We start from the raw sequence: 14,752 nt of genomic DNA, 5'->3' as shown, positions 1-14,752 counted from the left end.
ATCGGGCCTGAAGAGACGATGGCAGAGAAGAGGTGTGAGCAGAAGGTGGCGTTCCAGAGAGAGGCGTGGCATGAGCAAAGGCACGGAAGGGAGGGAGCTCCAAGGAGCACCATGGCTCAGTCTGGCAGGGACATGAAAACATCAGGTGTGAGGAGCTTCTGGAGCTGCTGGAGTGCCACCTGTCAAGGGCCTTGGATGGCAAGTCAAGGAAGCTGGAACTGGGAATCAGTGAAGGCTACAAGCAGGGATGTGGTCAGTCTTCTCTTTGCACAGGAAGATCTGGCAGAGCAGGAGGTGAGACTGAGATGACGAAGGGGCTGGTAGCAGGGGCATCACCACAACAGTGCAAATCAGGAGGAGGAGCACTGAGAAGTGTGACAACTGAAGCAGTGACAGGGACGGAATGGATACAAAAGACACCAAGGAAGTAAAACTATTTAGACCATCTGACTGAATGCACAGGTAAGAGGAAAAGGGAATGGACAGAATAGCGTGATCTTATTTGTACTTGCAGAAAGAGTCCACTTGTATCCACGGCTTTGGGAAAATTCTGAAAGGATTCATGAGAAATTGTGACCAGCTGGCATTTAAAAATAAGATGCATTCCACAAGAAGAAAAACTCCTAAAGTAACAGGGATGGGGGAAAACTGATAGCAAGGTCCTGAGTCTGGCTCGCGGGAAAGAGGCAGGCATCGTTATTGAGCCACATTATTGAGCTCTGTAAGTGTGTCATGTTCCAAGTCCATCCATGCAGCTCTGTTCCACAGGCAAACAGGCTGCACAGGAAGATGCAAGAGGCTACCTCTCTAGAAAGATGTTAGGGAATCCCTGGCATATGAGAGCCTAGGGCAGGCCAGAGTAAGAATGTAATTTCCCCACACTCCAGAGGCAGGCAGCAAAGCTCACGGCTAGAAGAGAAGACCGCAACCCAAGAGTGATAAAGGTGCCTATTTAAGGCTAATGACAAAAACGACCCTGACTTGCTGATCCTAGAGCACACTCCATATGCCAGGCTCCGGGTAAGGGTAATCCCTGTACAGCAGCCGCCATTTTACAGATGAAGAAACTAGAGTCGGGGAGGTGAAACGTGGGAAGTGCTAGGGCCAAGACTCAAATCCAAACCCTGGACACTTAACAGGGACCCCTGCACAAGTAAAGGCAATAACATGGAGCTGCTCTGAGGTGACAAGTAACCCTTTTCATAGAAGGGAAGACTGGGAAACAATAGAATGATTTGCAGTTCCCACTTCCCCCACCCACTGCTTTATGGAGCCCCAGGAAGATGGACGGGTGGAGCATCCGTATACTCACAAAACAGACAACCTACTTTAAAAACTAATTGAGTGTCAAGGTGAAAATGAGCATGTTTTTAGCCTTAAAAATGTTAACTACCTAGGCACATTTGGGAAGGCACAATGGGGAAGCAGTTCAAGCATTATTCTTTGCGTTGAAAGTTCACACAGTTTACAAAGCGAGGCATCACAGGCAGAAGCGGTGTCATCGTCCTCACTCCAAAGATGAAGACAGTGATGTACAGAGAGTGACTTCCCAAAGTTATACAGTGGGTCAGCAGCCAAGACAGGCCTACGCAGCCATACTCCATCTACTCAAAGCAGTGTTTTCCGAGGGCCTGCTGGGTGCCAGGCACTGGAAAACCAGGAAGAGATAAAATCAGCTCAGACCTACAGCAAGCAGGCAGTGTGGGCTAGGATAGGCCTAGCACCACGACAGTGCCAACACGGCCAGTTTCAAAAGGACAGGCTTCCCAGACACTCAGCCTGTCAGCTCCTGGTGCCAACACCCCAATTCCCAACACCCCAATCTATGTAGAGGTGTTGCCCAACCCCGTGATCCGAAAAAGATCACCCCCTTGCCTAAGGCTGTTGCCTTGGAGATTTTGTTCCCTAGCTCTTCAGTTTTCTATGAGCTGAAATTAGATGCACCGGCTGCTCACCACAGATGTCAATCCCAGAAAGGCAGAACAAGAAGAGCCCTCGGAGACCTCCTACACCAAGCATGGCACACACAAATGCCCACAGGAGTTGGGCAGGTGGTGGAAACAAATAAAACAGGCCTGATTTTAAAAAATAAAATGTATAAAGCACCGTGCAAGGATACCATGGTGTAACTGTGGTGAGACTGCACGGCCACATGAAGAGCGTAGCCACCTCACGACTCCAGCAAAGTGCTGCCATATGAGAATGGCAGACTTTCCATTTGTTCCTCAAAGAAAGTTAAAAATCAATTTTAGGTAAAGCCTCCCAACTTTTAAATGGTAGCAATTACTTAAAATCAATTAATATAATTAAGTTTCTGGACTCATAGTTTGAGGCAAGAAAAACTGAGCCAGTGGCTTAAAAGTTTATTCAACAAGAATTTTATTGACTTGTGCCAAGCTCTGGCTTAGGTGCTGAGGACAGAGAGATGAAGAAGATGTGGCCCCTGTTCATGGGGCAGTAAGGAAGTAAGTGTGGAATAGATCATTTCAGTCCAGGGCAGTAAGCCCTGGGAGGAGAGCACAGAGTCTGCAGAGGACACCACCGAAGGCTCCTTCTGAAGGCAACACTTGCACTTGGCCAGCCAGGAGGGGAGGAGAATCACAGGCACACATGCATGAAGCAGCTTAAGGTCCCGCAGGAGCAAGTGTCCCTGCAGGGAGGCACAGTGAAGGCAGAAAGTGGCCCCCACACATGGAGGAAACATGCCTTTAACTGAGAGGCAAGGGAGAGACATGAAAGGACGCGACACAATCAGTCTCAACTCTGAACAGTCCCTGGGACACGAGAAGCTGGTCACGGGCTGCCTCTGGGAGCAGGACCGACAAAACACAGCAGAAGGGAGATGGGCTTTTCCCTGGGCACCTCCTTTTCAACTGTCTGCATTTAATGACCATCTGCAGGAAACCTGTTCAAAAGTAAAATTTACCTTTTTAAAAAAATTAGCCTGGTAGCACCAGAAAGTATAGATTTGTAGGAAGCAAGCTAATAAAGAACAATTTTTCAGCTGGTCAAGGGGAAGACAGTGTAGGCCTGAACTGAGAATAGAAAGAACAAACAAGAGAGGACAAAACTGAGAAACTGCTGGAAGGTGAAGCTCAAGACTTGTCATGAATGTAGAGAAAGAGAGGAATGTGGATGAAGGACTGGATAGTAGAGCTACTCACAACAGAAGAGATGAGGGTCAAGGGGGCAGAGAAGAAACGTGGGTGAGCCCCATTTGGACACAGTCAATTAAATGTACCCATGGGACATGCATGGGGTGCTGGCAGGGGCATGTGGAAAGCTCTGGGTTGGATATTTAGAATCCAGAAGTCACGGGTACATAAATGAGGATGAAAGAGAATGGCCAGAAACAGGGCGCAGAAGGGATAGCGGGCTCAGAAAAGGTCAGAAGCTCCTACCAGACACAGGAAGGGCAGAGACGGTGGTTGATGCTGGACACCAGTGCCACTGTGGAGAGCAGAAATGACCCCTTCCAATAAAGGGAAAAGGCAGCACTTGAAACCTGGGAGGATCAAGGCTGCCTTCCAGTGCAGCACCTTTACTTTCCAAATGTGGGAACTGGCCCGAGATGAGCCTAGTAAGGGTTACAATTAACAACCACCTTACATTTATATTATTTTATAGATATATCTTTTACATACAGAGACCTTCAACATTGTACTGTGATACAAGAAAGGAGGAATGTAATGGAATTTCATCATATATGAGGGTCATATGCTGAAGTCAGAAGGTGGAAATAACTTTTTAACTATTGTACTATTTAGATTGTATTACTGGTTACACTGTACTACTATTACGATAAAATTTAAAGGACATTCAACCAAACCCTTGAGAGTGATTCCTTCTGCACCTAAAGTACAGTGTGGTTGTGTAGACAGTCCCCTGCTGTCATTCTCACACATAGTGAGTTTCAGAACCTCCAAGGCAGAAAAATGGAGCGCACCAGAGGGAAATCTACACGCAGGTGTCTGGGCCTTCAACCATCCTGTCTTTAAGATGAGCCTCCGCTCCTCAGCAGCTGAGACGGAAAAGGTAGAGAGACCTAAAGCACTGTGCTTCCCTGCAGAATTTGCTTTACCTTGTTTTCTAATGCGTCAGCACTTGTCAGAAGATGTGATGGATTCAGGAGCATCAAACAGAATAACACATGTGAAAGCAGCTAGCCCAGAAACCGGCACACAGTGTGAACTCAAGAACCGTTTGCTGGACTTGAAATCAGAAGCAGATACTTTTCATTGAAAAGTAGCAGAGAAGTTGGCCGCCTGTTTTCTGGCTTTCCAGCTGGCAATTCCTGATGTGGGCTCCATCAAACTGCACTCATCCAAACAGTTAGCCAGGTGAGCTTTACAGCTGTAAAAGACCAGAGAAGAACTATAATGCAACCCCTTCACAGTGTCTATGCTAAATGGGTGCATGGAGATGCTACATCATATCTCTATCTTGCACATAAGGAGAAAGACTCATCCTTCTGAAGTGTCAGGGCATCAGTCCAGGTCTGGGATTTTCTGTTTACCATACTGCCTTTAAGCGAGTCAACTAAGATGAATGCTGCAACCAAAAAGCAGACATTCTAGGGTGAACAGGAACCCAAGCACAGAGGTTAACATCCAGCAGGAACAAAAGAAAGAAAAGGAAAAGGAATCATGTAAAACATATCATAAGGAACTTCCATGTTCAAGCTGAAACAGTCAAGAAGGCAAGCTCAGAAGCATTTCACTAGGCAACCACGTGACGGAAAACAAAGTCTGCCGCACACATCCAGAACAGTGTGTGTTAAAGCCTGGAAGAATAAGATTCTCATGCACAGCTGCCACAGGATCGCCAGCTTGGCTAGAGAAGGACTGCCAATTCATTAATCCAAGCATGTAACCCAACATGTATATACTAATGAGCAGACACTATCATGAAAATCCAGGATTTGCCCTCTTAGAGCTCATAAGAGAAAAACAGGACATAGGCACACAGAGAAAGCAGTGGCTGTGACTATTAAAAGATAAAGTTATCAATCTGATAAGGGGCATCCACAAAAACCCTACACCTAACACACATAATGATGGAAGACTGAATGCATTCTCCCTAAGTTCAGGAACAAGGGGCAAGGACATTCACATTCACAACTTCTATTCAGCATTGTACTGGAGATTCTAGCCAAAGCAAGAGGGCAAGAAAAAGGGCATCCAGACTGGAAAAGAAGTCAGTCTTTATTTGCAAACAACATGATCCTACCTGTAAAAAGGCCTAAGAAATCTACCCAAAACAAAACCCTAATTGAACTAATAAATAAGTCTAACAAGGTTGCAAGATATAAGGTCAATATACAGAAACCAACTATAAAAGTAAGAAAATGAAAAGAAAAATAAAAGTAAGAAAACAACTCCATTCACAATAGCATCAAAAATAATAAAATGCTTGGGAATACATTTAAGAAGTACAAGACTTGTACACTGAAAGTACAAAACACTCCTCAGAAAACTTAAGAAAGATCTAATGAATGGAGAGATACTTCATATTCACTAATTAGCAGACTCCATATTGCTAAAATAGCAATTCTCCCAAAAGTAATCTATAGTGTCAACACAAATCCTATCAAAATCCCTGTCAGCTTCTTTGCAGAAGTTGACAAACTTATCCTAAAATGTATTCAGAAATGCAAAGGACACAGAACAGATAAAACAATCTTGAAAAAGAACAAAGTTAGAGGCCTTACACATCCCAATTTTGAAAGAAAGCCACAATAATCAGCATGACAGCATGGTATTGGCATAAGGACAGACATAAAGATCAATGGAACAGAACTGAAAGTCCAGAAATAAACCCTTACATTTATGTTCACTGGATTTTCACAAAGGTTCCTAGGTAATTCAATGGGGAAAGAATAATCTTTTCAACAGAGCCTGGAGAAATAAGAGATCTCATGCTGCAAACATCGATTTAGATCAGGATTCAGCAAACTCTGGTGCTTGAGCCAAATCCAACCCACCACTTGATTTTGTAAATAAATTTTATTTGGAACACAGTCAAAACCATTCACTTACACATACTGTCTATGGCTGCTTTCCCCTACAATGGCAGAATTGAGGACAGTCATCCTTTGGTATCCATGTAGGATTGGTGTCAGGACCTCTGTGGATACCAACATCTGAGAATGCTCAAGTCCCTTATATGACATGGCAGAGTATTTGCATATAACCTACACACACCTACTATGCACAAAGATATCTTATAGCTCAATAATAAAAAGATAAATAATCCAATTAAAAATGGGCAAAAGATCTGAATACACAATTCACCAAAGAAAATATATGGGTAGGCACATGAAGAGATGCTCAACATCATTAGTTATTAGGGAAAGGCAAATTCAAACCACGATGAGATACAATTTCACAGCCACTAGAATTGCTCGAATCAAACATAATAACAAGTGTTGGTGAAGATATGAAGAAACTGGAATCCCATATATTGCTCGTGGAAATATCAAATGGTACAGCTTCTTCAGCAAACAGTTCAGCAGTTTCTTTAAAAAGTAAACCTGACAATTCATAAAATTCATAAACTGAATGACCCAGCAAATCCACTCTCAGGTATCTATCCATGAGAACTAAAAACATTTGTCTGCAAAAAAACTTGTATAATACATAAATGTTTATAGCAGCATTACTCACAATAACCAAGAAGTAGAAAAAATTCAAATGCCCTCAACTGGTGACTGAATAAGCCAAATGCAGTACATACATAAAACAGGATACCATTCAGCAATAAAAAGGATAGACTATCGATATATACTACTACATCAATGAACCAACATCAGAAACACTTGCTCAGTGGAAGAAGCCAGACATAAACGCTGCATGAATCATTTACAGTCAGTCCTCCATATCCATGGATCCAATGGAAAACATTTGAGAAAAAGGAATAAAAGATAATATACCAATAAAAAATAATACAAATCTTTAAAAACACAGTGTAACAACTATTTACATAAAGTTTACACTGGGTATTATAAGTAATCTAGAGATAATTTAAAGTATACAGGAGAATGTGTGTAGTTTATATGCAAATACACCATTTTCTATAAGGGACTTGAGCACCCAAGGATTTTGGTATCCATGGGGGTCCTGGAACCAATGACCCATAGATAGGTCATTGAAAGACCAAGAGGTGACTATCTATGAAATATCCAGAAAAGGTAAATTTATAGAGAAACAGGATTAATGGTTACTTGGGACTGGGAGTGGGAATGGGGAGTGACTACAAACAGGTCAAGGCATCTTTTTAGGTCTTGTAAATGTTCTATAATTAGATTGCGGTGACAGTTGCCTAATTCTGTGTAAATTTACTAAAAAGCATTGAAATGGGTGAATTTTATAATATGTAAAATGCATCTCAAAAAAACTTTTTTTTTTTTCAAGAGATAGGGTCTTGCTATGTTGGACTCAAACCACTGGACTCAGGTGATCCTCCTGCCTCAGCCTCCCATGTAGCTGGGACTACAGGTACATACTACTGCACCTGGCTTAAACCTGTTGTTTTTTGTTTTTAAAGAAAAATCAGTGTCACCAGATAGAACCTTTCCAAAGCTCTGCTCCTGACCAGAGAACTGCAGTGTGGCCTCCAGAACAACATGTTCACAGCCCTGCCTGGCATTTAGGCCCTGAGTCTGGCCTCGCCACCTGCCACATCCTCAAGCATCCTACCCTCCTTGTGGCTGCCAAGCACGTGGGCTAAGGAGTCAGAGACCCTGAGGTTCCAGCTCTGTGACCTTAGGTTACTTCACCTCACTGAACCTGTTTCCTCCCTTCTGAGATGGGGATAATGACCCCTCACAAGGTAAGCATGTGGAATTTCTGAGGTGATGCTCCAAATACACCAGGCACAGCGCTTAGCACAGAGTGAATATGCACATGCTTCACAGGGCTGGCTTAGGCCACAGTCAACATCTCCTCCTAAGAGGCACTGCCTGACCATCCCACCTCAAGTGGGCAGCCCCAGTAGCCTTTGCACACTTTTTGTTTCCTCCTTAGCTCTTGCAGCTCTTTGAGTCTTTTGCCTGTGTCTCTTCTTTTCTGGTCCATTCTCCCTACTGGGCTGAGGTCTCTATGATGACAGGGTCCTCGGCTTTGTCCCTCATTGTCCCAGCAAGGCCAGGCCCAGTGCTGGACAAGTAACATGAAGACAGTGGACATTCACTGAGGTGAGGAATAACTGGCGGCTGCAGGTACAGCGCTCTGGCACACGGCCTCTCTGGCACTGGCACACTGGGGGACTCTCTTGTGTGTCTGACTACATTCTTCCTGATCTTCCCCTCCGTCGTGGTCCAGAATCAGCCTCATGGGAGCAATGCATGATGGTAAAGTTGATCAAGCCTGGAGGGGATAATGACTCTGGGAACATGCAAGTGACTGGAACAGGATTGGGCTCAGTGATGGGAAAGGGGAAAAGGTTGGTGAACAGTGAGGTGTCTGGATGCTCACAAGCAACCAACGTCAGCTGAATCACCAAAGGCGGCAACTCATGTGGAGAGGAGAAGAGGGAAGGTGGACACATATGGGACATGACTGCCATGTATGCCTTCTCTTACTGAAGGACGAGGTTAAATGTACTGGTTGAAACAAAATCTTTACATATTTCATACATTTGCTCTGAAAACTGGAGTTGAATATAACTGCAGCATTTTGCATTCATTAAATTTCTTTTACCTTCCATGGAATTACGGTTTGAACACACTTTGTGAATGTATGCAAATTAAGTATGTAAACTAGCAAGGCCTAGCACTTAATCTTTTTTTTTTTTTTTAACATGGAGTCACTCTCTGTCACCCAGGCTGGCGCAATCTCGGCTCACTGCAACCTCCGCCTTCTGGATTCAAGGATTCTCCTGCCTCAGACTCCCAAGTAGCTGGGTGTACAAGTGTGTGCCACCATGCCCAGCTAACTTTTGTATTTTTGGTAGAGGCAGGGTTTCACCATGTTGGCCAGACTGGTCTTGAACCCCTGACCTCAGGTGATCTGCTCACCTCGGCCTCCCAAAGTGCTGAGATTATAGGCATGAGCCACCACTACTGGCCACTAATACTTAATCTTAAAGGGACTAGAACACTTTTTAGGACCAGGCCTCAGGAATTAAATACAAATCGTCATTAAGAATATTCAACTTGCTCTAAAGAAGCTGGGGCAGCTCTTCTTTGGCATCTGCCTCTCATTAAATTAACTCATTTGTTCACTTTGGTAACTGTTTTGTTGATCTGGCAATCTTTTTCACTCACTTACCTAAAGACAAGGTGAATTCCTCAACCCTCAAGCAACTCTGCTAACAGAAGAAGCCCCTACACCAAAACATCCTTTCTTCATTACCATCACCTCCTTTCTTCAGTTTTCCTCTTTCAAACACAAGCAGAAGGAAGGACATGGCTCTCATTACATGGGGCTGTGCACTTTACTGTGCACCTCTGGACAAGTCATTTATTCTCTCTGATTAGTTTGCCCAGCTGGAAAAGAAAGCAGTCAGTCACCAAAGTCCCTTCTAGTTTTAAAACTAAGTGGGGCACTAACATCCCTGTAAGGACAGGTGCGGGTATTGTCACAAAATTTTCAGGCTGCCTTGCATACATCATGGGCAGTGGGGTGGGGAGGGGAGGGAATTAGAGAAGTGAGAAAAAGTTGCTTTTTGCACCCAAAAGATCTTAATTAAAGTCCCAAAAGTTACTTAGGTTAACACCTTGGGCAAATTCCTTAACCCCTCTAAGCCCAATTCTCCATCTTTAAATACAGAGAATTTATATGTTGCAGAAGTATTTAAGAGAACTCGAAATAAAATGTACCTGTCTGATACAACACTCAAAAAACATGAGGTTTCCAATCAACTTGGAAGAAGGCACCCCCAAAGGCACTCCCCTGAACCTCTGAAGACTCCAACTTAACTTTCCAACATTCCCCAAAACAGGAGACCAAATCATAAGGGTGAGAGCACCCAAACAGACCCAAGCTTATCTTTCTAAATTCCAATTCAGGTTCCTCCCTCTCGGCCTTCCAACACAAGCCATCTCCTCCCCTGTTTAATCCTTGCCACAAGGGAGGTCAACAAAACTATACAACACCTAAAAAGCCCCAAATGTGCCAAGTACTCTGCTAGGCTAAGAAGAGAGGCCTCCTCAAAGCACTCTCTCTGTGCGTTTCCTTAACACTTTCACAGAAATCATCTTATCCTAGGCAGTACATAGGATACATACACATCATTTTTTTTTAAACGTGGCCATTGAGGCTCAAAAGAGATTTTTACCCAAGGTCACACAGCTAATGAGCACCTGCAAGACCTCCTAAAGTCTGTCTTTCTAAGCCACCTCCCTAATTCCTCCTTAACTAATTCACCTGTAACCAGCTCTGTGCATTTCATTTAATCTTGGTCCCCTTTACTGGGTTCACTCATCTCTCCACAGTTACTTACAAAGCACCTGCAGGTGTAGACACAGGTGTAGGAAGAGGCCGAGCACAGCAACATGCCCCAGAATTGGCTTGTTTCAATCCCAGTTCTCCCACTTACTATTTACATGACCTTGGATCAGTTCCTTCACCTCTCAGTGCCTTAGTTCTCCTTAATCTTTAATAATGGGCTAAACAGGGCTGTTGAAAATTAAATCAGTTACTTATACAGGGTTTAGTCCAACGCATGGCCCCTACCCTGCAATAAGGGCTGCTTTTATTCTTCTGGGTTCTGGGGACAGTCTTCAATCAGGCAAGAACCTTAGCCTCAACAAGCTTACACTCTAGCGGTAAATGCAATAAACAAGTAAACAATTACCAATAAAAGTGATCATTGTGATGAGTGCTATGAAAATAATAAATGTGTGACGGGGGGTGGGAGGCTACTTCAGATTGGGTGGTCAGGGAAGGATTCTCAGGGGATAGCTGAACTACAAGAATTACAAGAAGGAGCGGGATTTAAGGAGAGCTGTAGGAGAGAGAACAGCGGGTGCACAGACCCTGTGCTGAGCCAGCGGCACCCTCCAGGAAAACACGGCGGTCCTGAGGCTGGGGACGACGTGCGGTTGCCACGCGAGGGAAATGGCCCGAGATGCAGTCCCAGAGGTCGGCGGGCACCGGCCAGCTTTGGAACCAGGTAAGGCAATATCCAAGCGCGCTAGGAACCCACTGGAGGGTTTCAGGCAGGGAAGGGGATCATATCTGAGCTATGGTTCTTCCAGCGCCCCGCAGATGTGCTGTGGAGAACAGACCGGCGGGGAAGAGCTGACTCCCCAGGCAAAGCCCAGGTGGGAGGCACCGCGTACCCAGAACTGAACGCGCGCACCTGAGGGGACACTGGCTAGGAGGCCGGGCGCAAATTCAAGAAACGTAAAAACTAAGCGACCGAAGCCAGGACGTGGCCAGGGCGTCCCTCGCGTCCCAGGGGCCTCGCACCTGTCTCGTTCTCCACTCCTCCCTCTTTGAAGCCGGTGTCGCGAAGCTACAAGGCTGCCAGCCTCGGGCTCGCGTCTCGGTGCAGCCTCTTCCTGGCCTGAGCCCCAGGAGTCTCCCAAGCCCCACGTCCCTCACGCGTGGAAGAAGCATCGGCCCCGCGCTCCGCCCCGCACCTCCCCCGCCCGCCCGCGGCCTCCACGCCCGCCCCGGCCCAGGCGGCGTCGCTCACCCGGACACCCTGCAGCACCCGGACCCGCTCCTCCTCGTCCACTCCGAAGGACACCCTACGGCCCTCGCTGCTCTCCGTGCTCCCCATGGCGAGCTGCTGGAGGGCGGGCAGCCACCAGACCCGGACCCGGCTCCAGAGCAACCGAGCCAACAACGCTTTCCAGGACTCGCGCGGCCGCGGCACACGGCAACAAAACCACGTCCTATTGGTCGCTTCCGGAGGCTTCACCAATCGGGTGGCGCTGAGTCGCGGTGCCTTGTGGGGGTTGCAGTCCTTCCGTCTGGAGGGGTGGGGGCGTGGCTGTCTGCGCCTGCTAGAGTGCGTTAAGCTGTGGCCGAAGATGTGTACCCGCGGAGGCCCTGGAGTGGCGGCCTGGGTTCAGGACAGGGTCATGTTCTCGCTTTGGGAGCTCACACTTGAGGGAGAGCCAACGGTGATGTTCTAAGGCCAGGAGACGCCAAGAAGGCCAAGGCGCTCATCTGGAGGCGAATTTCTGAGGGTTCACCGCTTCATTCATTCAGCATACACGTGAAGAGCATGACAGCGCCGCTCAAGAAAGCGAGTGTCCTGCCCTTGAGAGGTTTACAGTGCAAGGAGGGGAAACAAGTGAAAGGCCAAACACGCACGCAAGGAAACTGACGGTGATACACGGAAAACTGCATGGTGATGCCACGAGTGAAATGAACAGAAGGAGGCCTCTTAATTTCAGCGGCCAGAGCAACTTCTGAGGCAGAAGCTTTGAACTGAGCCCAAAGGAGAGTAGGATTTATGTAGAAGGTAGGGAAAGAGGTTTTCTGGGAGCCTCAGGCAGGAAAAGAGAAAGAGGGGCCATCCCATGGCTGGAAAGTGAGAAGAGAGCAGAGGAGCGGTGAAGAACCAAATCATGTCGGGTCTTGTGAGGCAGGATCTGAGTGTGGGTGCCGCGGGAGGACAGGGAATGGTCCTAAGCCTTTAGGAGGCATTGCCCAAGGAGTGTACATACCATGTGTGGAATGCAGTGTGCCAGGCATTGTGTGTAGGCTTCTTACACAGGACCCTATGTGTAAGGGAGCACACAGACGGTTGCCAGTCAGACACTGCTACCTTCAACTAAGCCCCTTTTTGTTCCTCTGAGTTGCTGAATGGCTTTGATTTGCAAAAGTGCGCCTGAAGCCGAGCTGAGGAAAACTAGATGGCTACATGAAAAAGGCAAAAAGTATTTGGAGCTCCTATTGGCAACCTGGATGGGGTGGGGTGTGCCAATAAAGTATTTTGAATGAAACTAGCAGATACTTTTGTTCCTGAAGATTCCATGTTCACACCAGCTCTGGGATGTTTACTGGCTTCTTCACCCTCAGCTATTCTCAATCTCAGAGCCTTACTGCTCTCTCTCAATCATTCTCTCCTCCTCACCCCTTTCTTACCAGGGATTAGGAAGTGGGGAAATGGGGAAATGGTCAAAGGGTACAAACTTTAGTTATAAGATGAACAAGTTCTGGCCAGGCACAGTGGCTCATGCCTGTAATCCCAGAACTTTGAGAGACTGAGGCAGGCAGATCATTCGAGTTCAGGAGTTTGAGACCAGCCTGATCAACATAATGAAACCCCATCTCTACTAAAAATACAAAAAAAAAATTAGTCAGGCGTGGTGTCACGTGCCTGTAATCCCAACTACTTGAAAGGCTGAGCAGGAGAATTGCTTGAACTTGGGAGGCGGAGGTTCCAGTGAGTGGGACCTCACCACTGCACTCCAGCCCTGGTGACAGAGCAAGACTGCAACTCAAAAAAAAAAAAAAAGATGAACAAGTTCTGAGGATCGAGTGCACGGTATAGATGGTGAAGGATGTGTTAATTTCATTGTGATAAGCATTATACAATGTGTATGTATATCAAACCATCACATTGTATACCTTAAATATATAGAATCTTCATCAATTAGCTTTTTTTTTTTTTTTTTTTTTTTTGAGATAGAGTCTCACTCTGTCACCCAGGTTGGAGTGAACTGGCGTAATCTCCACTCAGTGCAAGCTCCACCCCCTGGGTTCATGCCATTCTCCTGCCTCAGCCTCCCGAGTAGCTGGGACTACAGGTGCCCGCCACCACGCCTAGCTAAATTTTTTTTGTATTTTTAGTAGAGACGGGGTTTCACCATGTTCGCCAGGATGGTCTCGATCTCCTGACCTTGTGATCCGCCTGCCTCGGCCTCCCAAAGTGCTAATTAAATTTTTTTTTTGAGACATGGTCTCACTCTGTTGCCCAGGCTGGAGTGCAGTGGCACGAATATGGCTCACAGCAGCTTCGACCTCCTGGGTTCAAGCAATCCTCCTGCCTCTCAGGACTATAGGTACATGCCACCACAACTGGCATATATATATATATGTGTGTGTGTGTATATATATGTGTGTGTATATATATGTATATGTATATGAGACTGGGTCTTGCTATGTTGCCCAGGCTGGTCTTGAACTCCTGGGCTGAAGCAACCCTCCCACCTTGGCCTCCCAAAGTGCTGGGATTACAGGGGTGAGCCACCGCACCTGGCCATGGGTCCCCGACAGCCACCGAGTATTCAGAGGGCCATCAAGACATCTGTGCTGAGCTAATTCAGCAAAACAAGTGGGAGCCAAAGGTGACCATGAGACTCTGTGTGGCCTCACTCCCACTGTGAAGAATCCTTGGGGAGTCTTGGAATTTCACAGACTTACAGCAGCATAGGTGAGCCTCATGACAACCAATATGTTCTTTATCCCCACTTCACAGATGAGAAAACCGAGGAGCAAACAGGTGAAGACAATGCAGCATTATTGATCCATAGTAGGAGAAGGATAAAGGCAGTGGCAAGGGAAGTGAAGGAAAGGAGGGGAAGGGAAGCAGAGCTTTTTGAGGACCTTCCTTGTGCCAGGCTTCAGGGCACAAGCACACATGATTTTCAGGCAGTTAATCCAGAACCAATTAATTGAGTCCTCAGAATCATCCTGGAGTTTTATTACCCTGTTCTAAGGCCCAAAAAACTGAGGCCCTGGGGAGGGAAGGTGTTGTGACAGGTTTGCTCGTGGCTACCTGGCACCCAGTTTCCCCTTCCCTACAACAGAAGCCCAATTTCCTGGGTGCAGGCATGTGCCCAATTAGA

At 46.3% G+C, this 14,752-nt stretch overlaps 1 protein-coding gene across 2 annotated transcripts in view; it reads right to left on the bottom strand.

The window, feature by feature from the left end:
* CHCHD6 (coiled-coil-helix-coiled-coil-helix domain containing 6) overlaps nt 1-11,796 on the bottom strand; it is a 220,407-nt gene extending 208,611 nt beyond the window's left edge. For both annotated transcript variants that reach the window (XM_009200164.3, XM_003894054.4), the window contains exon 1: nt 11,644-11,796. In XM_009200164.3, the coding sequence (XP_009198428.1) occupies nt 11,644-11,730 (87 nt within the window). In that variant the 5' untranslated portion in view covers nt 11,731-11,796. The remainder of the gene's footprint in view (nt 1-11,643) is intronic.
* Between the last annotated feature and the right edge of the window lie 2,956 nt (nt 11,797-14,752).

Source organism: Papio anubis, chromosome 2 (genome assembly GCF_008728515.1).
Source record: "Papio anubis isolate 15944 chromosome 2, Panubis1.0, whole genome shotgun sequence".
NCBI classification, from domain to species: domain Eukaryota; kingdom Metazoa; phylum Chordata; class Mammalia; order Primates; family Cercopithecidae; genus Papio; species Papio anubis.
Note: the sequence above shows the minus strand (reverse complement) of the source record. Positions and strands in the feature narration are given on the sequence as shown.